This window comes from Aotus nancymaae, unplaced genomic scaffold, assembly GCF_030222135.1.
Source record: "Aotus nancymaae isolate 86718 unplaced genomic scaffold, 86718_ANA_hifiasm-v0.15.2.pri h1tg000008l, whole genome shotgun sequence".
Taxonomy (NCBI): domain Eukaryota; kingdom Metazoa; phylum Chordata; class Mammalia; order Primates; family Aotidae; genus Aotus; species Aotus nancymaae.
Genome location: NW_026988419.1, coordinates 20,546,705 through 20,573,402, shown reverse-complemented (window position 1 = coordinate 20,573,402; position 26,698 = coordinate 20,546,705). Strand labels below are relative to the sequence as shown.

The 26,698-nt window shown below is 34.3% G+C and overlaps 1 protein-coding gene across 15 annotated transcripts in view; it reads right to left on the bottom strand.

Moving 5' to 3' along the window:
- Window positions 1-1,643: 1,643 nt before the first annotated feature.
- Window positions 1,644-26,698, bottom strand: part of IKZF2 (IKAROS family zinc finger 2) — a 159,725-nt gene continuing 134,670 nt past the window's right edge. For 8 of the 15 annotated variants that reach the window (XM_021667003.2, XM_012446289.3, XM_064373031.1 and 5 more), the window contains 3 exons: window positions 24,271-24,408; window positions 16,072-16,215; window positions 6,964-10,237 (listed from right to left, as the gene is read on the bottom strand). In XM_021667003.2, the coding sequence (XP_021522678.1) occupies window positions 9,513-10,237; window positions 16,072-16,215; window positions 24,271-24,408 (1,007 nt within the window). In that variant the 3' untranslated portion in view covers window positions 6,964-9,512. Of the gene's footprint in view, window positions 10,238-16,071; window positions 16,216-24,270; window positions 24,409-26,698 lie in introns of all 15 variants that reach the window. The other 7 variants (XM_021667007.2, XM_012446296.3, XM_012446293.3 and 4 more) reach the window with 1 other exon arrangement.

Genomic DNA, 26,698 nt, shown 5'->3' with positions numbered 1-26,698 from the left:
CTTCCTGGAGCATTTAACATCTTGCTTCTTCACAGACATTCCACTTGGTTTGATGATCAGGTTCACGGCTCTTCTAAGAGTTTCTAGAACAAACAACTCAACACCAATATGGGCAGTATCGTTTGTACTGCTTAGAGAGATCTGTCCTTTGCCTGACAAATTTCAAGTTAGAAGCACTCAATCTGATCTGATCCAAGACAGTTTAGGATTATAAAGCAGCAGTAAGAGCAAGAAGAAAAAGGCTAACACATTTAGATTTCTCAGACTGAACACATCTTTATTTTCCAGGATTTCCCCCAGGTTTTACTCATTTTTATATAGGATTTTGGATGTCCAAATAACTTTGTCTTCTTTGTTGATTTCTCCCATTTTCCAGTTAGGCTATCTTATTGAAACCCCTCCTTTGGGTATCGTGCCAAACAGGAGAAAAGTAGCAAAATTCAAATTCACTGAGTGTTACCTCTGTTGGACCCTCTAGTGAGAAGTTAAATAAACACACTGAGAAATTTCAGTAGGGGTACTAACAAAAAAGGGGATTTTGCTGGAAGTATAATGTGTCCATTTGGAACCCCCAATAGCAGGAGGTAGGGTTGCTAAAATGCTGGGTGAAATCCTTTCGCCATGTGGTTCACACCCCAAGAACAGTCTTCTGGCTTGAGCATGCTGATAAAAAGTCTTACAATCATATCAAGATTTAAATTATTTATAATTTCTCTGACCATATTGCAATTGAAAAGTCAAGAGCATATGGCACATTTTTCAAGAAATCTTTTTTCATTTGGCTCCTGTTGATATAAGACATCAGAGGAATTTGATATTCCTTGCTGATCATGAAGGAATCCTTTTTAAACTTAATACTGGAGGGTGATTTTATAAGAAGTTTTTCTTCTTTTTGCTTTGCTGTTTCACTCCTTTACATCCTCCCCTGTCCAAATTATGTTAGTATTTTGAATTATGATACAGTCAAGGCAGAAAAATTTCATTTGAATTTTTGGTATTTTTCATTCTGTGTGACATGTGGAAGTGAAATTATTGGGGAATATGATAAATATCCATGGAATTCTATAAATACATATCAGTGAGGAAAAACTCTAACAGCTATCTCATATGTGATGGTGGAGTTCAAATTGGCCTGAGGGACAGCAGATAGCTGACACTCAATAAAATGAATTTGCAGTCACATATGCCCTTTTGCATTTCTAGTTATGAAGATGTTTATAACAGAACAAACTTCTGATGGCAAAAGATAAATTACATTTGTAAAATCTAAGAAACAAAGAGATTGTCTGTGACTGGCAACCAGTTTTTGGCAATGTGATTAAACAATGGTTATGACTTCAATCTTAATTTTATCCTGGTCTGACTTCTAAGAAATGCTGGCTTCTATAGTAGAAGTGTTATTGACCATATCACAGCACTCAAACTTCTTGTGTAATTTAAGTGCACTACTTTGCGCTTTGGAGTAAGTCACAATTTTCTTTCCTCAGGTCTCACTATTTTCTTCTATAGAAAGTGGATAGGCTCTGATGTACACTCCTCTATTTGTTTTAAAAGTGAAATAAGATAAGTATGAAAGCTGTCTAAAGAACAGAGATGTCATTCTTAACAATTCATGTAATACTCTATTCTCTGCTCTGGTAGACTATATAGTAATGATGGAGATTGACTAACGATTGAGATGTCAATTGCGGATATCACATGTATCCAAACCTCTGGAACACGAAGTGTGAGAAATACACAATGGCAATGATAATTTAAGCCTGGTATAGTCAACAATTTAGTCTTCTGTATTTAGAAGACATGTTTATGTACAGAATTTTCACCAGAAAGTTTTTATAGCAAACTTTTTATGTCAGAAGTTTATTTTATTGGTAAAATATTAAATAATATACAGAATTAAAAACTGCACTTACACTTCTGAGAAGAAATAAATCTTGGACAAATTATATGCTTGTTCCTGAGATTCCCTAAATTTATTCCAGTAGCTGTGCACTCAGACAGTACAAACCTTTATAATATAATCCTTTTCACAAAGTATTACAAAGTTTCTGCAGCTTCTTTAGTTGTACACACATACAGACACACACTCACACATGCATATACAACAGTCATACACATATACACAGTAACCACATACATGCACAGAACATGTATGTGTGTGCATTAAAAACAAAGAAAATACAAGTCCCACATTTTAGTCTGCAGTGATAAAACTGTTTAGCGGAGGTCTCCAAATCAGTATGTAGTAGAGTGACTTGTCACACAGCTGCAAAGACTTTCAGTATTTCCATAGTAAACCTCATTTTCTGAGGTATGGTATTTGAGCCTTAAAAAAACTACATTACACTTAGCAAACCTGACATACAAGGTCTGGAATTTTTACTTTACATATATATTTATATATATATATATATATATATTTCTTTTTAAACAATAGTTTTTATTTCCCCAAATTATTAGTTTGAAAAAAAATGAGGTTTACTGGTTTGACCATTTTTTTTTTTTTTTTTTTTTGCTTCTAAAACACAAAATACCCTAGAAACTGTCAAGCAATTAGTCTTTAAAATAGTCTAATTACCTTTGGTATTGTTAAAGAAAAGTATCTAAAGTGGCCAAGACATATACTACAAATGCAGAAATGCAGTAACTGCCTTTAAAAGAAATGCCAAAGAAATGTTATCTTTTAACAAAACATGTATTTATATTACAGCAGTTTTACTACAGGGACACAGGTATAAAAAAAGAAAATCAGCATACTACGTATAAATATGTATAAGAAAAATACTTCTTACTTAAATTTGTATGAAAACAGGACTGCTCCAAATATTTTTAAAAATTTTTCTTCAATAGGTGATATGTAAGTGTTTAAAACTCAGCTAAGTGCTTTGCTTTTATTTAAAAGTTTATTTCTCAAAGGAGACAAGTGAAATTAAAAAATTAAGTATTAGGTTCTTAATTTAGAGCATTGGGCGAGGGTCTAAGAAGAAGGTTCAATCTGTAAAAAGTTCAACTTTAGGACACATTTTTCAAGCAAAATATTACTAATTTCCATGGAAATTTTAGCCTAAATAAAGATACCATGAGATCAAACTAGTGGTTTCCACATTTTGTAATCTTTTGATTGTGGAGTGTTTTTCTCTTAGCTTGTCGTGTCCTTTAACATACTATGACTTTCATGAGTTTCTTTGAGCCATTAGCTAAAGGAAGAATAGGTAGAAAAAGAAAAAAAAATCACCATAGTTTTTAAGACTTCAAGGGGAGTATTGCACTTGTACAGAGAGAAAAGAATAGTATATTTTTAACTAATAGCAGAAGCAATCGTTCCGGGATTGCAAATAACACATGGTCTAAAAGGTCCAACTATTAACAGCAAACATGGGGCCTGGAGACCCCCCTCCAAACCTGGAATATTATTATAGTAATGTTAAAGCATTTTTCTCCCAATTAAGAGAAAGTTAAGACTCTTTGCTTTATATTTTTAACACCTTTCTAAACACTTGCAAATAGTTGTCTAGTCTTCATGATATACATTTTTGGAGGAAAGTCAAATCAGAATGTAAAATCCAACAAAAAAGGAAGGCAAACATACCATAATAGAATTACATAATCTCTGAAGTAATGTTTTAGGTACCAAATATTTGAAAGTGAAAGTAACGTGAGGGTTATATAGCTTACTATTTTTAATACAACCACTTTTCTTTTTAATAGAAAACTACATTTGAGTATAAAAATATGTCAGCAGATTATACAACCAACAAAAATCACAAACAAAAAAATTAAGATTAAATAACCACTGAATTGTAAATAAGAGTTGACCTAATCATCAAACTTTTAGAAGAACAGAGAGGCAAAGACATCCATAAACAATGACAGGAGACTGACAAAGAAAGAGGCTGGGGGAAACATAACAAAATTTAAGAGATAAGAGAGAGAACTTTGTTACACAGAAAGGGAAGGGGTTTATGTTCAAACTCAGAATGCTTGACTGTCAAAAATTTTTAAATCACAGTTTCAGAATTTGAACTACTTAAAAAAACAAGAATAAAACAACAACAAAAAAACCCAAACCCAGATTCCTTCCCTTGTTACAGTGTACTTGTGTTTTAAAATATCAATTTCCAGTAAATTAAAGTAAGTATAATCCTGATAAGTGCATAGTAGGGGATTCAGTGACCTCCACCTGCTCAAGAAGCTTTTCTTACTGCATGTCACTTGAGGTAATCTGAAGGCCCAATTCACTGCAAACTGGCTTATTTGTACCTATATGAAGTTATATGCTGTACTTTATGTGGCTTAGCAGAGGGCCTCTAAATTTTGTATTTTATTAACAATAAAAAGGACATTTTAGAAAACTAGTCATTCATGTACCACTCTCTGTATGGGACAAAGGTTAATACACAACACATTTATACAGAAAATATACAAATGCAGTGTTATGGGAGGAAAGCCCCATAAACAGAATTATGAACTTATTCCTAAGAGTGCATGTGAAAAATATCCTCAAACTTACAGTACAGCAAGATAAAACTAAAAAGCTAGAAATAGAATATTACATAAAAACCTTATGGAAATTCCAAAGTTTAAGGTTTCTGCAGTAAATGTAAAAATATTCAAGGTGTCATTATTTGGCCTAGTAATACACTATGATAAAAAGAAACACTAGCATATCACAGCTTCTTGGTCATATGCCATTTGCTTTGTATAACCAGCAGCTCGTTTTTAAAAAAGCTGTCATATCCTAACACGCCCATTGCAAGTAATACACAAACATGGTATGAAACCATTTGAGATTATGCTTTGGAGAATAGCAATGTGATATGACTGTTCAGTTTTGTTTTGTTCAAGGAGAATTAATTACCTGCTTTTTCACATTATTCCATCAATTTTCAATCTCTGTTTTCTAATAGATTAGAAAACACAGATTCTAAGACTAGAACAATACTAGTCTAGAGATGAAAATCCAAATCAATACTGTATTTTATTGACCAAAAATTATCTAATAAATTGTTTGATACAGAACTTATTCTTCCTTAAAAACAAAACAAAAACACAAATTGTAATTCAATTCACAGGTAAAGTTTCACTCTATAGTTTACCTACATAATCTTGTAATCATATTCAGAAATAATATGAAACTACAAAGGCATTAACGTCTAGTTTCAAAGTTTCCTTTTCCTTTTAACAGCTGAGCTGAAAATTTCTGTATTAGAAACTGCTCTAAAGATTTGCCCTAAAAACAGAGATGAATTATCTCCTACTCAATTTTAAGTGATTTTTAAAAATGCATATCAAAAGTGTTGTAGAGCTGCAACAGCTAACCAACACTCTCAATGCATTTTAAAAAGGCACCAATATAAAGAAAATAAGTATTTAACACATTAAATTCAGGACTGTAGGAGACCAGTTACTGTATATTTTAATTATTTTGCAGAAACTGGAGAATTAACAATATTTCTAAGATAACTTTCATATATACAAACTTCAATTTCACCCCCTCCCACTTTTTTTTTTTCTTTTGGATTTGGGGAATTTTCTGGTTTAGAATAGTCTTCTTTCAGATAGCATTTATTAAAATAATATATAACTGAAGAAAACCACAAATGTAATTTATCCATTTTTGGATGTGAACAACCCAAAAAGTTAAAAAACGAATCACACAGCTAGTACCTCTGACAGTCTAAGTTCTGCCTGAAACTACAGGCACATAGTTTTTTGTTTGTATTTTTGCAGTCTCTTCTGCTCTTTTTCTACCCTAAGAAATCATTTTGGAGATAGGATGAAATAAAATTTGGAAGATAATGAGAACATAATTTTCATCTCAATGCCTTAATCTGATATAAATTTTGTTAAACATTTATAAAATACCAAAGACTTCAGGGTTTTGTGAGTTGTACAACCAAGATAAAAAACATAAAAACAAAATACTGGGCTCACTAATCTATTCTTGTCTTTCTTTGCCAGTAGGTAACAGTTGATAACATTTATTTTCTGTATTTTCTTCCTATTCCAAACAAACTTTAAATATCTTTGAATTTATATCAAATCAGCTTAATCATTGTTTGTTTCACTTTGTTCTGTAAGTAGATAACAAAGACCCAAAGTTTTAGTTTAAGAGTTGCCACTTGTCCTTAAGACACACTAGTAATGTCTTTAGTGATTCCTGTTATAACCTGATAAAGTAAACCCACCTAATTTCTTAGTATTAATTGTCATTTAAATTTTCTGTATGTTTTTGCAATATATCTGATCGCTCCAACTGCTTTTTCATGAATTCTCCTTAAAAGAATGTGTGTGTGATACACACACACATATACCCTATGCTTCATATGTACAATTACCTGTATGTATGTAGGGGAGATAGTTTCTACTATCTAGCCAAATCTAAGTCCTAGTTTCTTATTTTCCCAATTTTGTCCCTTTAGAAAATCTCAATGGAATATTTCAATGACTTGAAATTTCTTCCAGTCTGCCTACTGGTCCCTTTCCCTGTCTTAAAAAGGTCTAATTAGAATGGCTTTTTAAACATGATTCATCACTATTAGAGAGAGGTTAAGATAAAATTCTGGGCAAAATTAGGGCAAAGCAATGTGATGAAATTCTGAATATTTGCCAAACTGGAAAATATAGAAGATAACCCATTTTCATGCTCCTCAAATATTACCTGTAATGTGAAATCTCACCTAAATAAACTGGGCATACAACTGTTATGTAAAGCTTGATTTATTTGGTGTCTGACTCTCATATTTATTTTTGATGCTACAACCTTGCATATTTCCTTTTGTGAAGAAAAGACATGCAAATATAACCATTCAGAGTTTCTCTGAAAACACTATGTCCAATAAACTTCTTTCTGAACTATAAATTTGAATTGACCTTGTCCTCATTTGTCCTTGCCACACCCTGAACCTCTCCACCTCTTTCTGTTCCTCCTGAAGTTAGGAAAATACAAGTATACACTTGTAGCAAATGCATTCTCAACTACTAACTACTTTCAATAAAACAGATTACCAAAAAGATGAAATCAGAAAAGGAAAGTGCCTTAGCACTGTCTTCATAAGGAAACTACACAACTGTTTAGGGTCCAACTAAATTCAGTTTCATCACGGGGCAGGTAAATACATGATTGTTCATACACTGAAAAAAAAAATAAGCAGGAAGAAAATTCATAGATAATGCCAGCAGAAATTCATATGCAGCCAAAATTATGAACATATTGACTGACATCCAAATGTTTCCTTAAATTTCAGTAAAAGACAAAATCATCAACTTTAAAATTATTTACCTCATCCAAAAGGAAAAAAAAATAGGATTCCAATTATTATTCAGGAGTGGTTAGGGTGAGAGGGGTGAGGGAGTCTCAAAAACATGCTTCATCTTGGAATAGATTGTATGTTCACAATGTACCAAGGCATGCAGAAATAAAATAAAATAAAATGGTTGACATTCTATATATCTCTGTTTTGGTGCATTCCCTTAGATTTAAAGGGACAGTTTGGACATTTTCCCAAAAATAATTGTGATAGGGACTAGTAGAAGAGAGCTGAGTTCTAACAATTTTTGCCTATTTCTGGCTGTGTTAGTGCTTAGAAGTGCTGTGTTAGTGCTTAGAAGTGCTTAGAAATAGCAAATGGTAAGCTGGAAAATGAGTTAAGAGCAGTATTGGAGCCAGACTTGCTTATGTCCACAATTCTCTTGACTTGGTAATTCTCATACCACACTGTATTAAGAAACATAATTTCAGCATCCTATTTAATAATCTTTTAGAGCAGTTATCAGTTACTGCTTAACAGAATTTCAGTATTCACAAATGGTTATCAGATAATCCAGTCACAGTCACGCCTGTCCTCCCCAAACAGAAGCATCAAGTTCTGCCTTCCAAGTATGTCCCCCTAAAATGACTTGAATCAGTATCGCTTGGTTCCTCCCCTCTAATGTGGTTGGACTGCAAAGAAAAAACAGAGCAGCCACATGAATGAAATTCAAATCTGCACATGAAATATGGCAACCTATGTCATGTAAGGGGAATTCTATACCAACGGATTGAGATTCATTTCTGACAAGGACTTAACAGAGTTAAATGTTTTGGAAACAGAAAAATGTGCAGGACCTTCCTTTGGAGGTTCTGTCACATTCTAGACTCCAAGAAGAGTAAAAGTAAACTTTCCTTTTTTTTTATTTCTTTTATCTATTGTCTAATGTACAGGTTACAAAGAAGTTCTGTTCCCTTTTCTTTGCAGCAAGAGTAGTAAATACTACTGAAGAAATAATAAAATAAATAACCCTAGTTCTATAACCTTACAGGGTTCAAGTTACCAGATTCAGGTCAAATTAGCAATTGCTCTGTGGAGATTTTGAAAGAAATAGCCAACAGCAAGACTTTTAGACCTTCTACTTGAAGAATAAAAGATGAATGAACTATGGACAGAACACTGGGAGGTCACATCTTGAAGAAAACCAGTGAAAAGAGAAATACCAGAAAAGGAATTTCTAAGTGGGTTTTCTCCCCCTATTGTTAGCATAATTATATTTTTCTGCTGACTGGTTAACACTGATTAAATGCTGATAAAGTGACGATTGTAAGCATACTTTTAGAAACAAATACATATACTATGCTGCCATCACATTACAACTTTAAAAGAAAACCTCTCAAACAAATTTAAGCAAAGTAGAAGTCCCTCCCAGAAATTATTGACTGCTTTTTATCCACTCTTAGACCATATGTTATTCTGAAAACTACATAAAAATACTATTCAATAAAGGTGTTAAAAGTAAGGCTGCCAGGGTGTCTATAAAATGCCAGTCATCAAAACTATGGAAAAACAGTGCTTACATTTAGAAAAATAAGATCACAGGACCTCAGATGTATTGTAGGTGGCCCTTAACTACCTGTAGTTTAAAAGTTTTGCTATATGGTACAGTGTAAAACATACTGAATTATAAATTCCATAGGGGAAGTAAACATAGAACCCACAACAACTCAGCTCATCTTAGGAGTTATCACTGAAAATAACAATGTGTTTGTGTTCCATAATCTCTGAAGAACAAAAATTCGGTTTACAGTTTGAAACACATTCTTCTTTCAAGAATAAAGTTACTTATACCATTTTAAATCACCAATATTCTACCCAGAAAACTCTAAACTTTCCTGTCTTCAATCATAATCCTGAATATCCGTGGCAAATTAAAATCTCTTAGGTGAATCTTTATGAATCAAGTGATTTTTCAAAGCATGATATGCCTTGGTAGAAATGGACTGCTCTTAAATTCCCACAAAATAAACAAGCCAAGTGATAAAGAAACAATATCCTCGTCCCTTCTCTCTTCTGTTTCTTCCTTATCATAATTAGGCAGAGCAAATGACACTGTGTCCACAAAATGAGAATTATCAACAGTAATAATATTAAAAAAAATAAAAGGTATGTCAACATCTGAGGGAAGGTGGGATTGTAAGTGCAGTATTTCTTCATGTGCAGTTCTTTACTTCATAGGGGTCCCCTTTGGAATGAAAAGGCCTAGTGGAATGTGTGCTCCCCTCGAACAATGTGTGATGAAAACTCATAACGGTCCTGGCTTCTGTAGCCACAGATGTTGCATTCCAGTGGGTCCCGGTAGCCATGGCAACCCATGTGAATGGTGTACATGACATGGTCTAGGAAAAGGACTCGGCAGTGCTCACACTTGAAGGCCCTAATCTGTTCTCCTTCTCCATTGAAGACCTTGTAGATGTCCTTCAGAGAGCCCTTAGGAGCCTTGGTAGTATCCAAAGCCTTGACATCCTCCTTCATGTAAGCTGGGCTTTGTTTCCTCTTGGGATTTAAGGCAGGGTTTCCTTGGTAGGACTGGTGGTCATCATGGCTGCTTTCTGAGTCAGTGGAATCCAGGCAGCTATTGCTGGGAGAGGCCTCTCTTTCCTGGGGTCGACTCTTTGGTCTGATGAGAGAGATGGGGCCATCCATGTTGTTTTCATGACTATCAGCAGTTTCCCTGCTAATGGGTCTTTCTATCCTATTTGGATGATAGACCTGAGAATAAGCTGAGCTTATAACTGGGGCCACTTCAGCGATTGTGCTTGGCGGGTGCTGCATCAGAGGGTGAAGGGCCTCAGCTCCAAGGTAGGTGATTGCATTGTTGATGGCTTGGTCCATCATATGAGACTGCATCAGCTCAGCCTCCTTCTCATATGTTAAGTTCATATCAAAGTGAATATCTGGGTAGCTGAATCGCATGAGCTTTTCCCCTGGAAGGGAGTGGGAGGGGAAAGAAGTGAAAAAGAATACAACAATATTAGAATCAGATTAAAATTATGAAAGGGTACAAACTTGACTAATTGCCTCCATTTTTCATAATTTGGTATATATGACTCTATAAGTCAAGTATTTGGCAATTCTGCTGACACTCACATTTTTTTTTTTTTTGAGACAGAGTCTCGCTCTGTTGCCCAGGCTGGAGTACAGTGGTGTGATCTCTGCTCACTGCAACCTCAACCTCCCCAGTTCAAGCAATTCTCATGTCTCAGCTACCCAAGTAGCTGGAATTACAGGCATGCACCCCATACCTGACTAATTTTTGTATTTTTAGTAGAGATGGGGTTTTGCCATGTTAGCCAGGCTGGTCTAGAACTCCTGGTCTCAAGTGATCTGCCCACCTCGGCCTCCCAAAGTGTTGCGATTACAGGCATGAGCCACTGGGCCTGGCCACAAACATTCTTGACATGAAAAAAATATAAAAGCAACAAAAATTTCATAAGTCATATGCATTTGCTCTGATGCCATTATGAGAATGCATCTAATCTGAAAGAAATGAATGAGTTTATCTTATTTTCATTTTCTTTTAAGATTCTCACTTGAATAGAGCCCAAGGACTATAAGAGGAAAAATAAATACCTAATAAAAATAAGTCAGAGACTATGCTTGATTTTGCATATTTTAAATATTAGTGAGCAAGCCACGAAGATCATAAAAGTGAGAGTGATCTGATTATAACATATGGCACCTCACTGTTGTGTAGGATTAATTTGGTTGATTTAGCCACTATTTTAGAAAATATATATATAACCCATATATATCATTCTGGAGATTTTTAAAAAGTCATTATTAAAATACTTTTAAAAGTTGTATCACCTGATACAAATGAAAGAAATTTAGGGTTGTTTAAAAATAAAATTAGGAGTTATTTCAGAAAGTATTTGCTTGTAAACTTGGAAAATCTTGTTTCGTTGTTTTGCTTTTCAAAATTAATAATTATTCATTTTTATATCATTCTTTCTTATTTAGACATGTGTATGTGATGGTTCTGGTACGTATACCCATTGCTAGTTTCCCATATGTTTTCTTGATTGAAGTATGTTTGTAGTTTTTCCTTTAATATACACCTCAACAAATACAATTTTACTCCAATATTTTACATCAACGTAATGTCTGACAGTTAACTATAAAAGAGTTTTTGTGCTTACAATAGGAAAAGAAGTTTTGATTTTTAGCCAGATATTGCTGGTTTTGAACAGAATATTTCATCTTTTAAAAATTCTGGCCCTAAGACAATATGGTCTCCATTTACCAGTTACGTTTATAGGTAAATCTTACAGATAAATGCTTCTTAAAAACATACGTGGACTTCTTACAAATGGTTCATATGTTGTTGTGAATGGATGCTCAACTTGTAATTTTGATGGAAAAATGTTTATCTATAGGCCTGCATTCTAGAAAAGCACATTAAGGTAGACAGAATTATTTCAGATTTAAAGAAATGGCCTCTAAGTGAGATCACTGTAATGATTAGAGTAACAAAAATGGAAAGATAAAATGAGGAAAAATTATCTCATGGCACTCAGTTTAAGATATATGCAATGTCAAACAGTTCAAAGTTAAGCTAGACAAACCTGATCTATATTCTCAAAGAGCTTACAGTTTAGAAGGAACGATAGCAATTTAAGGATCATTTACGATGTGATATGTGCAATGGGGTCAAATAAGAGGAATATTTAGCTCATACTAAGAGACTAAAGGAAGACTTCTTGATGAAAATGACATCAAGGACAAGAATGTGATTGTAAACATTAGCCAAGGAAGAAATATGAGGTGGTGTAGCCGGTAGAAAGGATCAGAGGCAAGAGGGCATGGCTTATAAATGAGGAATACTTCAATAGGGCTAAGAGTGGAAATAAGTGAGAAAGACAAGTTCAATTTTTAAATTTTAAGGCTAAATATGCTAAAAATTTCAATGTTACCCTAAAGGAATACAGATTCAAGGGGATTAAGCAGGGAAGTCGCCTGAAGGTATTCATTTAGCAAGGAGGTTTAGAAAATTGTTGCTGTAGGTTTCTGGCCTAGGAAACTTAGTGGATGAAAATGACATAGAAAAGATGATGAATTCAGTTTGGGAAGGACAATGAGTAATAGTCATGTCCAGTAAGATATAGTCTCAAATTCAGAAGAGAGACCTGGGCCTGGGATGTAGATATGAGAGTCATCAGTTGACAGAAAGCAACTTCTGAGGCCATGCAAATAACTGCTATCACCCAGGTAGAGTGAGAAGAGGATGGGTCAAAAATAGAACCTAGAATAACACTAAGATTTTTCTGCCTACTCATAGATCAAGGAAAGTGGGGTTTGCACTGGGCCGGACGTTTAGGGAGCCCTGAGCCTTTCTTCTCAGGAAATGAGGAGCTTGTAGGGCCAAGGGAATGTGCTGATCTGGCACTCACTCCCCAGACCATTCTCTGGGCACCCAAGACCCCAGAATTCCTCAAATGGTTCTGAGCCTGCTTCTAGAGCCTACAAAGTTCTCTTCATAGGATCCATAATACTTCATACCAACTGTGCCACTGGTAAGCACACATCTAGGCCTGATGGCAAGGCACTGGTCTTTATGTGGTACGTATGGCGAGCAATGTAAAAAGAATTTGGATGTGCAGGCTGGGGTATCCATACACATGTGTGTGAGACCCCCTTTGGTAATGGGGAGAATGTGGGTCTAAGAGAGGAGACTGGCTGTAAGCCAGTGAGTGGTTCTGCTTGTGCTGCCAAGATCTAGTGTAGAGCTACAAGAAATCTGAGAATTGCATATTTATTTGAACTTAGTCAAGTTAGAAGGGTAGATAATAAGTTTTACATCTAGATTTATAATATAAAAATATTTAGGCAATGAATGGGGGCCTCCATTTGTACTTTGCCCCACTTGCATAGCTAGCTGTTAAGAATAAGTCCATAAAGAATCCTGAGAAACAGCAGTCAGAGAGAGGGAACAATGTCATAAAAACCAAGAAAAGAGTATGTTTCCAAAGGAATTGACTATTAAATAGTAGCAGATACTCTCTAGGAGTTGTGTAAGATACTGTCTTAAAAGGGTCTACTGGATTTGGCACTAAAGAAGCTAGTTGTGACCTCAATGAGAATAATTTCAATGGAGTGTGAGGAAAGAAAAACAGGTTGCATGGACTTGGAAATGAGTAGAAAAAAAAAGAAATCATAGAAAACAAACACAGAGATTCTTTCAACAATTTCATATTTGAAGAAAAGGAGACTATAGGTGTACCTGGAAGGAGATGGGACTTAAAGGAAGATTATTTTTTTAATTATGAGAATTTATTGCATTAAATGCTGATAAGAAATGCCCCATAGCGGGGAGACGTTAAAAATGTAAGTGAGAAAGAGGAAAAATAATAGTGTGAGGTATCTGGGGGTCCAGGAAAGGAGAATTACTGTGCACAAGAAGAGGAATTAACCTTAATTAGAAAGAGGGATAGTTCTTTCACTGAAATAAGGAAAAAAAGATAGAAGTATTTACATGGATGCATACAATCCTATAGAATTGGTAATATTATGTTGAAATCATTTCCAGTGATTTTATTTCCTGTAAATACAGATAAAAGATCACCAAGGAGAGAGATAGCATGTTTGCAGAGAGTACAGAAAGTTGCCACTGTCATGGTGATTAGGAGAGATGATTGTTCAGGGATGGATTAAAGGAGTGCTGCTCCATAGGATGGATAGGCCAGCTAATATCTGGGATATCATTTATCTATATTGATGCCAACTCATCAGGCTATGGAATTTTCTCCAAAAGTACCAGATGTGCAAGCTGGGGTGCACATCTAGTGAGATATAAGTATGGAAAGGATGCTCAGACAGCTTTACAAGAGAGTGAGTAGGGTTTCACCAGGAGAAGGGGATAGATCAGCCAACAGGGCGAGAAAGGCAAGAAAACTGACAAGAGAGATGTCAAAGTGGTGAGCCATGGAATCTATGCTGAATAAGAAAAGAGAGGGAGAGACAAGTGGATATGCAGGAAGTTCAGGGATCATTGGACTAGAGAGTTTGATAAGGTCAAAGAACAGTATTTTAACTGAGGCACATGGAGAAGGCAATTTATAATAAGTGTGGAATGATGAAATTTTTTGCTTCAAGAACAATAATAGAAGTAGTTACTGTGGCTACTGTTTGTTATATGTTACTAGGATAAAGTCCAAATAAAGAAAAATATACTCTCAAATTCTTAATTAAAAATACAATATAAATATTTTAAAATCATACTGTAATTTTCTAAAAATCTGTCCTTCTTTTCTAAGGAATGCAATGAAATAGAATTGAGAATAACATCTCTAAGTCAGGAAACATGACAAAAATGTTACAAAGAGTGGAGTACATAAGTTCAGAAGACAGAAAGAATAATAATAAATTATATATTTTTCCAACTACACTAGAGTCTAGTTAGATTTAAGCATTAAATGACAGCCATCAAACAAACCAGTATTAAAAATAAGTGAACTGGCTGTTTATTTCTTTTTTCTTCATAGTTACCTACAATAATCAAAGAAAAGCTACCTAAGGCCTGAGGCAGTTCTTTGTGTATAACTCAGAAGCCTTCAACTGACTTAGTATAAACTATGGCCCTTATAGTCACCCTTCGGCCTTTCAATGAGTTCTCAATAAACCCCTCCAGCTAGTCTTAAACTATTTTGGTGATGTGTTAGTTCTTCAGTTTCAGATTGAAAGGAAACCTTCTTAAGTATTTACTGAAGTAACAGAATTGTATTATCCTCTCCTCCCTGAAATAACCAAAGCAAAGATTTTTCTCTCAATCATCCTTTAATCAGGATGTCCCACAATGCTGATACTAGAATGTGAATGTTTGAATATTTTTATCCTACATTAAGTCTACAAGAATAGATATATATATATACAGTGAGTAACAATTCTTTTTACTGAATCTGTATCATTAATATTTCTTTTTAAAAAGTCCATGCTTTTTGTATCCCCAGAGACACTCCATGACTTACAGCAGGCATTCAGAATGATGCCAACACTGGGCATATCAAAGAATATCTAAGGGTTTGGAAATGAACAGGGCAAGTCTAAATATATGATATTTAATCTTTTCAGCTCAAAATCATAGGCTGGATGAAAAAACAAAGATCAAAATATAAAATAAAGATCCAAATATGAAACATCTTGAATGTAGGTTGCTGCATTATTTTTCCAATGCAGAATTTTGAAAAAAAGAAAAAAAACTCTCTTCTTTCTAGATAAAATACTAAAATAATTAACCCATTTATGCCTGAGGTTGCAATATTTTTTTAATTTTTGCAATCAGACCTTGGTGATGACTTTGAGCACTAAGATATAAATAACTCCCACATCCTAGTGTTCCAATGGTGGAATACTACACATAAATATTAACAGGTAAAAAAAAAAAAAAAACAGTTAAAAACCTGGCACTAATGAAATTTTAAAACAGATTACAAAACTGGCCAATAGGCTAGACAATTTCCCTTCTGTATTAGTATTTTTTAAACAAATTAACATTTTATATTTTACATGTGATTCCACTTTATATATCATCATATTTTGAGCTGGTGACTACTATCAGTCTTTATTTCTCTGTGTGTGTTTGTGTGTGTTGCTGTAAGTGTGGTGCACACAGAGAGTCAGAGAGTAGAAAGAATAATGGAGAAAAGAGATGCGTATTCATTTCATGAACTGAAACATACCATATATATTTCTAATACCTGGGAACTTGCCTTTTCCTGCTAAAATCATCTTGCAAAGAAACAAAAGCATTTGTAATGCTTACCCACAAACTTTTGTGGAGTGGAGCTTTTACGTTTTCCCATATTCCCCGTGAGCTTCTCTATGACAGCAGGTCTCTCAAAAGGCACCAGAGAAATATTGTTGTCCATAATAGGCTCTTGTTCCTTACAATCTTCCATAGGAGGTACTATACAAAACCATAGAAAGATGCAATCTGATAATTTCTTCAACATTCTGGGTGATACAAAACTGGATTTGCCATCTCAATATGTATTATAAAAGCTAATATGCTTGAATAAAAGCAAGTAGAAAAAATACCCTCTAGTGTGAAAGTATACTCTTTAAACTTGTACAACACACACATATACCAGAGGATTTGATTTTATCTGAGTCTTTCTTAAATTCATGACATACTCTGTTGCCACTATTGGTGGCCAACTTGTTCATGTGGTTTCTCATCTTATTCCTCTGAAAGTGTTTTTCGCATTGACTAAAATCAATACTACTTTTAAGACTGCACTATTTTCAAGGCATATAGAGTTTATTTTTTAAAAACAATTTAAGTAAGTCAACTTGTTTTAGAGAAAAGCTGAAACAGACATACAAAATAACAGCACAAAATTTAACTGTTTTTCTTAACCCATGTATTTTCCTGCAGCATATTTTCTATTTGATGAGCTGTTAGCCTTATTGGCAGTGGCTTAAATACCTGCACCAAGTAGCCCTTATGAAGGAGAACCAGTTCTGAACATGTCTATGCACAGTAAACTGTGGCAGCCTTATGATTGTAATTTATTTTAAAAAGAGCTCTTCAGCAGGAAGAAGAATCCATTTGCAAATTGGCACACTGGCTCACTAAACTACTGCCCTAATTCATTTGATATACGTTCTCCAATGCTGTTCACTATTCATCCCATTTGTCTAAGTTGCTATGGGCTAATATGTTAGCCCTTAGACACTGACATTCATAGTGCAGACAAAGAACTTACAACAGTTGTTTTTTGAGTAGAAATACCATCCAAGGATATTTAATTAAGGATAGGGTAACAACTCAGACAGAGCAAATCAGTTGATTAAAAGCAGTGTTCTCAGAAAAGAACATAACTTATTACTTGTTGATTAGTGTTGCTTTCTCCAGTTGCACTTGCGCCAGTACTGTCTGGAAACCTAAAGCTTTCATTTCTTAGAATAACTTTACTTGTTCAGTATGCACTGTAAAATGATTTACTCTGATCCTTTCATTTGTACAAGATAGTCCCACTGTGTACAACAAATGTATTCTCATTTATGAGGCGATTCTCCTGGCAGACACAAAAATAAGTGAGAAAGCAAGATATGAAAGTTAGAAAAATTGAGTGTACAATTCAGTTGACGTATTTAATAACCAATAGGTTGCTGATTTTGAAAAAATTAAAAATAGTGTGAAAACATGTTTTCATGATTTGAACATGTTTAAAGAAATCAACATTCCATCTAAGTTTTGATTAACCTATAGATGGGTCAGAAAAATTGAATTGTAATCTACATTTAATAAGAAGTCGTCTGGCTATGAATAGCAAGCAATTGTGCAATTATTGGATATTAATTTGGAAAAAAAATTCCAAGGTGAGACTGAGGAACAAGGAAACAAGTCATTGTTTACACTATATAATTCATGATGTTATCACATGGAGAAAGTATGTCCCAAGATATTACACGAAAACCATTATATTCTCTTTTAGTAACAACTAAAAAAGTTACACAAAAGCAAAAGAGTCAACAAAAAAGCAAAGAATTTCAAAAACATTCAAGGATGACCACACAATTCACATATGCGGGGCCAGAAGGATGGCACAGTGGTGGTGTTGTGGTGGAGAAGCAGGTAATGATGTACAAATTGTGGTCAAAATCTTAATTTTTTGTTTGGATAGTGGATTTATAAGCACTTACTACATTATTAGAAGTAACTATAAAACTAAAAAGCAGTCCAAGTATGGACCAAAGATAAAAATATGTCGGAGGCAAAGATCCAAAATGAAATAATTTGGAAAGAGAAAAAAATGTTGTTGTAAATTTTGCTAAAAAAACTAGCAAAACTGGTAAACGGGTTTGCCCCCAATATTGAATATGCTAATTAGTTCTGAAATGAGTAGGCCAAAACCTGGCAGTTTTGCTCTAAGTTTCACCCTGAATTTTCATATTTGAATGCATTTAACACTCAAAACGAAACCTGGGTGTGGGAACTGTCCCATACCACATCCACTTCAATTCAGATGATTTGTCCCAAGTTCAATGAAGCTCATGTGAACCGAAAATGATGACTTTGGCAGAGTTCTGATCTAACTTCTACTTTACAATAGCCCTTCACATGTCAAAAATTGATCTTGTTTCTACCACACTGGCAATAATAATAACTGATAATACTGATAATAATATTGTTTCTACCACACTGGCAATAATAATAACTGATAATAATACTATGTGCTATGTGCCATTTTAAGACTTTGCATTTAATAATTAATTTAATTTAATTCAGCAACTTCATGAAATAGGTGTAATGCCATCTTCACTCTACAGATGAGGACACAAAGACCCAGAAATGTTAAGTAATTTTCTCAGGCTTTACATCTAGCTGGTAGAGAATGTTATTACTACTGGGAGTCTGGCTCCAGAGCCTGGCTCAACCATTATGCTATACTATTCTTTATAGATGTATTTTGAGTGTTGACTTTTTATAAACCAATCAAGATTTATTCATAAGGTCTGCCATTGGGTAAAAACCCGATACGTTTTCCCTTATTTGTAATTAATCTGATTTTTTTTTTTTTTGCTTCATGGATCTGGGTGCAACTCATCAAAATATTTCTGTGTCTATATTGCTACAAATATAAAACAAATTCCCTAGATATCTCAATAATGCTTAATCATATAGACATTTACCTGGGCTAAAAATATATCAATAAGCTAACTTCCCCTTTTTGAACAAACTTTAAATTCTCTTTGGCCTTATTTTTGAGGTTATACCCAAGATAAAAACATACTTCCATTAGATCATTGTTTCATCACATTGATAAACCATAAAGGCAGAACCATAAGTGTATTCCCAATGTATCTTTTTTAAAAACCAAATAGTTCACCCAAAATTCAAATTTCAAGAAGAAAGTCTGAGGGACCTCTGTTAGGTCACATGTCCAACCCCTGGCCAGGAGAGGGCAGGGTACCTGGACTGATGGTCCTGCCACAGCTACATGCAACAGGAAAGTTCTCTAAAGCTAAATGGGCACTCTTGCTATCAAGAGAAGGAGGAAAGGATGTCAGGCAGGCAAAAACAACAGATGTCTTCTATATTGTTGCAAATTTTCTCCATGTTGCCCAATCTAAAAAAAAACTTTACAGTTATCTTAGTTATTTTCTTGACAGCGTTTGGCAGTGCTGATACTTGCTTTGGCTTCTGTGAAATCACTCTTTCCATGTTCCTACTCTGCTCTTACTCATCTTCATGAAATTATTTTTCTGCTAGTGTGTTCTTGGCCTTCTCAATGTCTCACTCTGTACTTATCCGTACTGCCTTATTAAAAACTACTACATCGGGCCACTACCTAAATAATGATGGATCCTGCATTTTTGTTTCCTACCCAGACCCCTCTCAAGAGCTTGAGATCTATATATTTAACTTCTTCCTAGACAGTTTTACTTGGCTATCTCATAGGCACATAAGAGAATATAGTGAAAAACAAAATCTCCATTTGCCTCTCTTTCTTCCATTTTCCTAATTACTATGTCAGTGAATGACACTACTACTTGCCCCATCATCCATACTAGACACCTGTGACAAATCCTAGATTTCTTCCTTTTACCCAGTCTTCCGCCTCTCCTCCTCTCTACCCAAATTTCTTTACAAACACAAGTGTTTTAGATGCTACATTGGTAGTTGTTCACACATGTTGTTCTTTTTCAGGAAACACCCTTCTCCCTTTATTATTCACATTTTTGCCTTTTAAAACTAAGCTCAAACATAAATTTCCTGGGAAATTCCTTTTGGATGCCCTGCTGATTTAGGCATGTCCTCTATGTCTCCATAATGCTTATCACATAGTACCGTATTGTTGTTTTACTAGTCTATTTCTTCCAATAGCTGATAAATAACCTCAGGGGTTGTACTTTGTTGAATTTGTGTCTTTAATACCTTTTATGATACAACAGAAATATAATATTCAATGGATGGTCACTGCCTTATGTCATCCAATGAAAATAAGTCAAAAAAGCTTAGTCCAAAGTTTGCGGGCACCCAATTATGTCTCCACACTTGTGAAAAAGAACCTCCCTTTCCCAAACAATTCAAAGCATAAACCTAACAATATATATAACTTTTAAGCTGGCTATCTTTCTGCTTCGCACTTTCATTTTCGTCTTTAGGTTTGGGGTAAAAAGGTAATAACATAGTTTGATTTTAAAGCTTTTTCTTCAAGCTGAACAGACTTAAAAAAGCAACATAAAGATAATATTGAACAAGATAACCTGTGATAAAACCCAATTAAATACGATAAATAATCTGCCCTAAAACCCAATTAAATAAGCTTATCAAACCCAATTAAATAATTTAATTATATAAATTAAATAATCTGTCATAAAACTCAATTGTTATTTCCAAAACTATGAGTCGTGATATTCCTGCTTTTTCCTCAAACTCAATCAATTTTTCTAAGAACATTTTAGTCTACCTCCTAAATATGCCTTCAATATTTTGCCTTGTTCTCTTGTCCTGCCACTGCCTTTTCATCTTTTCCTTGGCATTCTTATTTTCAGTCTCTCCTCACACCCTACCCCCTGCCCCAGGTAGGCACCTATCATGAATCCTCATTGAAGACATTTTTCTTGATTTGATTGCCTCAATAATAACAAATTTGGTTCACCTCAGTAACTCTCTATCAGTTACACAATGCAATTAAACACCAGATTAGCAGAGAAGACTGCAGTACAACCTACTAATTCAGAAGCTTCATTTCCTACCACTCCTTAAACTGAGGTTACACTCAACATCAGGGAATCTGTTAATTATCTTTTATATCTCCAAGCCTCTTCTTCTCCTTGACTATACATTCTCTGTGTCCTACCTGATTTATGTAATTTTTACTCATCCTTCATGTTTGGATTGAACACGGCTGCATGTAAGATGCCTCTCTTGACTCTTCCAGAGTCAGATTAATTCTACATCTGTGTTTCCAGAAAACTGTGTATGCATCTTTATTAGAACTTTTGCTTCATTTAATTTTTTTAAAGTATGTATTTCCTATCAGACTATAAAATAAGTGTATTAAAAAAACTGTCCATTTATTTTTATACCCCAGAATGTTCCATATAACTTAGCACATAGTAAGCTCTTGAAAAACGTTTTCTGAGTAAATGAAAAATGCCTCTTTTTCTTTAAAAAATTCCATACTAGAAGAACAATATAGGGAAAAACATGTTTTAGAAAAGAGAGATTAGGAAAAATATAACTATGTCAGGTATTTTTTAAAAAGAGTAATAGTTAATTCATTTCACGAAGCTAATGGCAACCATCATGATGGCAACTCTCATATCTACCACAAAAAAGAAAACAAATAATCAAGATACAGTAAGAGAAGGGGATAAATATAAGTTTCATCATGGCTCTGTTTAAAAGGAGACATATGCCAAGCTATTTATATGAGACGTATGTTAACGTATGCTAATGAACTCTAGCAGCATTTTACAGAACCATATTTTTCTCTTACAATATTTATCAACTCCTACCTCATATGGCCAATTTCCTATTAAGCATGTTAATAAAAGGTAATGGAGATTAAGGATAATCTCAAATTATTATTATGACAAACCCAGAAAAAAAGTATGGTATGAAATGCCATAAATATAAACTTATGTGGTTAAAATGATATCCAATATTTAAGAAGAAATATTTGGGTCTACAAATGATATCAGAAGCTACCCTCATTCCCTTCTCTTCTTTGGCTTTACCCTCTGCTCTACCCAGTGTCCCTGACTCTTTCCCACTTTTTCCCAATTTTTCCCAGCTTTAGCACCACCTGTGAAGGGCCTATGCCTGTAGAGGGCTAAGCAATCTGGGGGATGGGGGTAAGACTGAGGCCCCAGTTGTTTAGAATACATATATTTTCTTCCTCCAAAATACACTTGTTTAAATTTTTTGTTAGTGTTTGATTCTCTAAAAGTTCAATCTGCCAACAGATAATTAAATGTTGATTATAATAATTTATTTACATGTTATCTCCCTATTACCATACAGTCTTTTAGGAGTGTGCATGCAATAGAGAATTCCATAAGGAACTGGAAATGAAAAAATAATAAATAAAGTTGGAAATGCATAACCACATCAAATGTCAGAACTGCAATGGGAGAATATCATATAGAAAAACTAGTAGCAATGTCATAAGGTGTTTTGGGGGAAGATTTGGTATTCCCCCAAGCTTCTATCAGCTTCCTGCCTCAATTTACCCTTAAAACCAACAATTTAAATAGTAATGGTGTGTTTGATTAGCAAATGAAACCTCTAATCCTTAAATTATTGCTGGTAAATAACAAATTTATAGGGGATAGCACATTTACTGTTATTCAGTTATTTAATATTCTCAAATATTAACAGCAAAGCAAACCATGTGTTGGGCATTTATTACACACTCAATCACATTTAATCCTCAATCCAAGCCTATAAATGACACACTCAGACACCATGTAGCCAGAGAAGGTTTGGTAGACTCTGAGGCACACCATTTTGTAATCTCTGCATTCTAGATCCTACGCTATTGTCATTAACCCAGATAATGACAGCTTGCAATATCAAATTTACCCAGACTTGAAACACAGATAGGTTTGTAAAAAGTGTTAATGATAATATAAAAATAAATGAACTTGGTCACAACAATCAATATAATTAGATTCTTTAGATTATAGAAACTAGACAGAAATGCTTCAGTTGTTCAGAATAACAAGAAAAAATTTAAATTAAAAAAATTCCCAAGTCAACAACACATAATCACTAGCTGTCCAACAAACACAGTTCCATAGTATACACTGTATGAAACGAACAGAAAACCACACAAATAATCCTTAATCTGCCTATGTCTAAGCCAATACATAGAGATTTATATTTTAAAAGTGACTGTAGCCTTTCCCAACTATACCAATTAATACTTGGCAAACCTTTTTCAAATAAAAATATACATGTGGCCAGGTGCAGTGGCTCACACCTGTAATACCAACACTTTGGGAAGGCAAGACGGGCAGATTACCTGAGGTCAGGAGTTTGAGACCAGCCTGGCCAACGTGGCAAAACCCTATCCCTACTAAAAATACAAAAATTAGCCAGGCATGGTGGCTCATACCTATAATTCCAGCTACTGGGGAGGTTAAGGAGGAGAATTGCTCGAACCCAGGAGATGGAGGTTGCAGTGAGCTGAGACTGCTCCACTGCACTCCAGCCTGGGTGGCAGAATGAGACTCCATCTTAATAATAATAATAATAATAATAATAAAATAAATAAATAAAAGATATACATGTACTACAAATTTGAGATTTTTGTCTTTGTACAAATATAACTTATCAGTATACAAATCTAATTAGACAAGACAGACACTATAAATCTTAAGAATTGAAATTCATCATTTTCTTATATAAGGCTGATTATTAAAATTAACTTTGCAGGAACAGGGAATTATTCATTGACAAACCTTAGGGACTGCCTTCCTACCTGCCCTAGTGTATTTAGAGATCAGGATGTTTTGCTTGGAGAAGGTTTTTTTGTGTGTCTAATTTTTGCTAGATTGTTTTACACATTGTAGAAAGCAAAATGGATAATTTCTCAGAAAAATTACAGGGCAGATTGGAGAAATTTCAAATTCTATCACTGATCACTTACCTAACAGAGATGAAAATATGCAAATAACCAATTCATTCTTTTAGGAAGCTTACAGACTAATGTGGAATCAGTTCTAACTATCTGGTTAGATAAATAAAAAAGAAGAGTAAATAGTACCTTTGGGATATTAAAGGTTGGCTGTCATTATTATGCTAATTTAAACATTGTCAGAAATAATTTGGGAGTATCACAAAATTTCAATATAGATTATTTGTAATGTATCCCAAAGATATAACTCATTTAAGTTAAAGTGATCTAAATTAGTTTTAAACAGCGTAAGACTTCAGCTTCATGTTGAACTACAAAAGCAGTAGGGTGAAATAAAAATGATGAATACAATTTCTACCCACCATGGTGACTCATGACCTGCCCAGCAGCCTCCATGCTGACATTCTGGAGATAGTTGTGGCAGCGTTCCTTGTGCTCCTCCAGTGAACTGCGCTGCTTGTAGCTTCGTCCACAGTAGTTGCACTTGTGAGGTTTACCCACTGTGAAGAGAACTCAAGGTCAGTGTGCTGTTAGTCTCATCCACATTCAAAGCAAAATCAATAGCTAACTTTTGATAGTCTGGAGGAAGCACTCATATAATTTTCAGATTTAAATCTCTTCCTCCTCTACATTCCAATCTTGGCAAGAAAAGATAATACATTTCTAACAAGACTTAAAGACAAGAAGACAGGCGGATCATATCTCTGGCAACAGGGGATATACTGAATCAAACTTTTGCTCTGACTGTATTCTAGACCATGAGAGAATGATGATCAATCTTCAAATTATCTTGACTCTTAATACATTGACTCTCAGCTTTGACTCATTCAAAAGACAAATCAGGAGTATCCTAGATACATAACAAATTTTTTTTCTTTTTTTCTTTTTCTTCTTTTCAGGTAAGGGAAGAGAATTTCACAGAAGAAAACTTAAAATGCAACAACTTGAAATGTCACGGTTTAATAAAGAGATTATTCTTGGGTACCAAGAAGATTAAAAAGAACTCAAGTGGTGAGAAAAAGTATAGATGAAAGTAGTTTCTTTTCTTTCCATCTTGGTAATAACTATTCACACATGCAAAATTTTGCGGCAGATAAATATATTCTCCCTCATCAGCACTGCTTTTATAATACCAAGAATTAACCTACTAGGTGCTTTGAGTCAGGATTATTACACAATATTTAGTTACACAATGACAGTCATAGTTTCCAAAACATCTCACATTCAGGAAATGAATTATTCCCTAATAGCTAGGGTGCCATTATCTCAATACATCTGTTAAAATACTAAGATATTCAGTAAAAAACTTAAAAAAGTAAGAAGAAAAATATAATCTCTATGGAAAGAATCGTGTTTTAATGCATGACTCTTCATAAGGACATCACAGAGCACTTTGACTCTTGGTTTTGAATGAATACAGAATAACATAAAATTCCAGGTGGTCTGAGCCAAAGCCCTCCTCAGTAGTAAAGCACAATGTGATCCAGGTCCGTGTCTCTATTTGACTCCCGAAGGAATTATTTAGTTTAGTCCAGAGAATAACAGACAACTCTTTTTTGTGACTAAAGATAGCATCCGTAACTCCAGTCACCTTATAAACCCATGGAATGACACTGGTCACAAGAAGAACTGAAATACTTTAACAAGGCAAGGTAGTCATGGCTGCCTAAAAGTTTCATTGTACTGATTAAAAAGAAAACTACACTAAATCTTTAGATTGTGATTGAGGTACACATAAATTAAGATCAGTTATTTCATAACCACAATCATTTGTAAACTATCTTAAAAGTTATTTATGGAGTGATTATTCATTTTAAAAAATGCTTGGCAAACTATCTTCTATTTTTCAGAACCATGGATTCCTGGGAAGTAGCTGAGAATACTGTCCAGAACTTATATCGTCATGTGACAGCATTAAAAATACAAGAAAATAAGTTTTGCTGAAATCATCTAGCGTAAACAATATAAATAAATTTAACTGTAATTATGTTCCAAAATATGGGACTACATAACAAAAAAGTATTTGCTTTTAGCATTACTCAATTTTGGGTTCTGTAATATTTCTCTAGAAACAGTAATGAATTTACACTGAACAAGCTTATTAACCAATTAATACTTACTAAGCACTTATATTGAAGCTAACAGTCCACTGTAAACTACTGCAGTCATTTCCTGGTCTTCCCTGGTATTAGTCCCATCACATTATGATGCTTCTGTTGTACCATGAGCAAATTCTCCTATATTTTCTTGCCCTTATTTCTGGAAGCAATCATTATACCTTCTCAATTTAATTGAAACATAGTTTTCATTCTACTCCCCTTGGCTCACAACCCTCTCTAAAGTTCCAACTCACCTGATAAAAGAGGAAGAGACATATAGTTTTTACTTTCTACTCATTTTTTACTACCCTCATTATAATCCCATCTGCTTTATTTCAGCTTCTCTCATTTTGTCCTCTATTTATTTTTAAGTATCACTTCTTCCTCTTCATCCAATCATTGAGTCCAACAGGGATTTGAGTTGGACTTTGTTCTAAAAGTATAACCTCAATTTTCCCAACTCTTTGTCTCCATTCTACTCCAGCAACCCAATTATTAGGTGACATGTTGGATTTGGACATTTCTAAACAACTAATCTATTCCCAGTAAATTTGCTCTGGAGACACTCTATCCTTTTATCTCTCTCATTCATTCACTATGTGCCTAATAACAGACTACTATGCACAACACTGATGAGGTTAAAATATAAAGTGGCCACAAATGATCATGATGCCTATTCATACACAGCTGA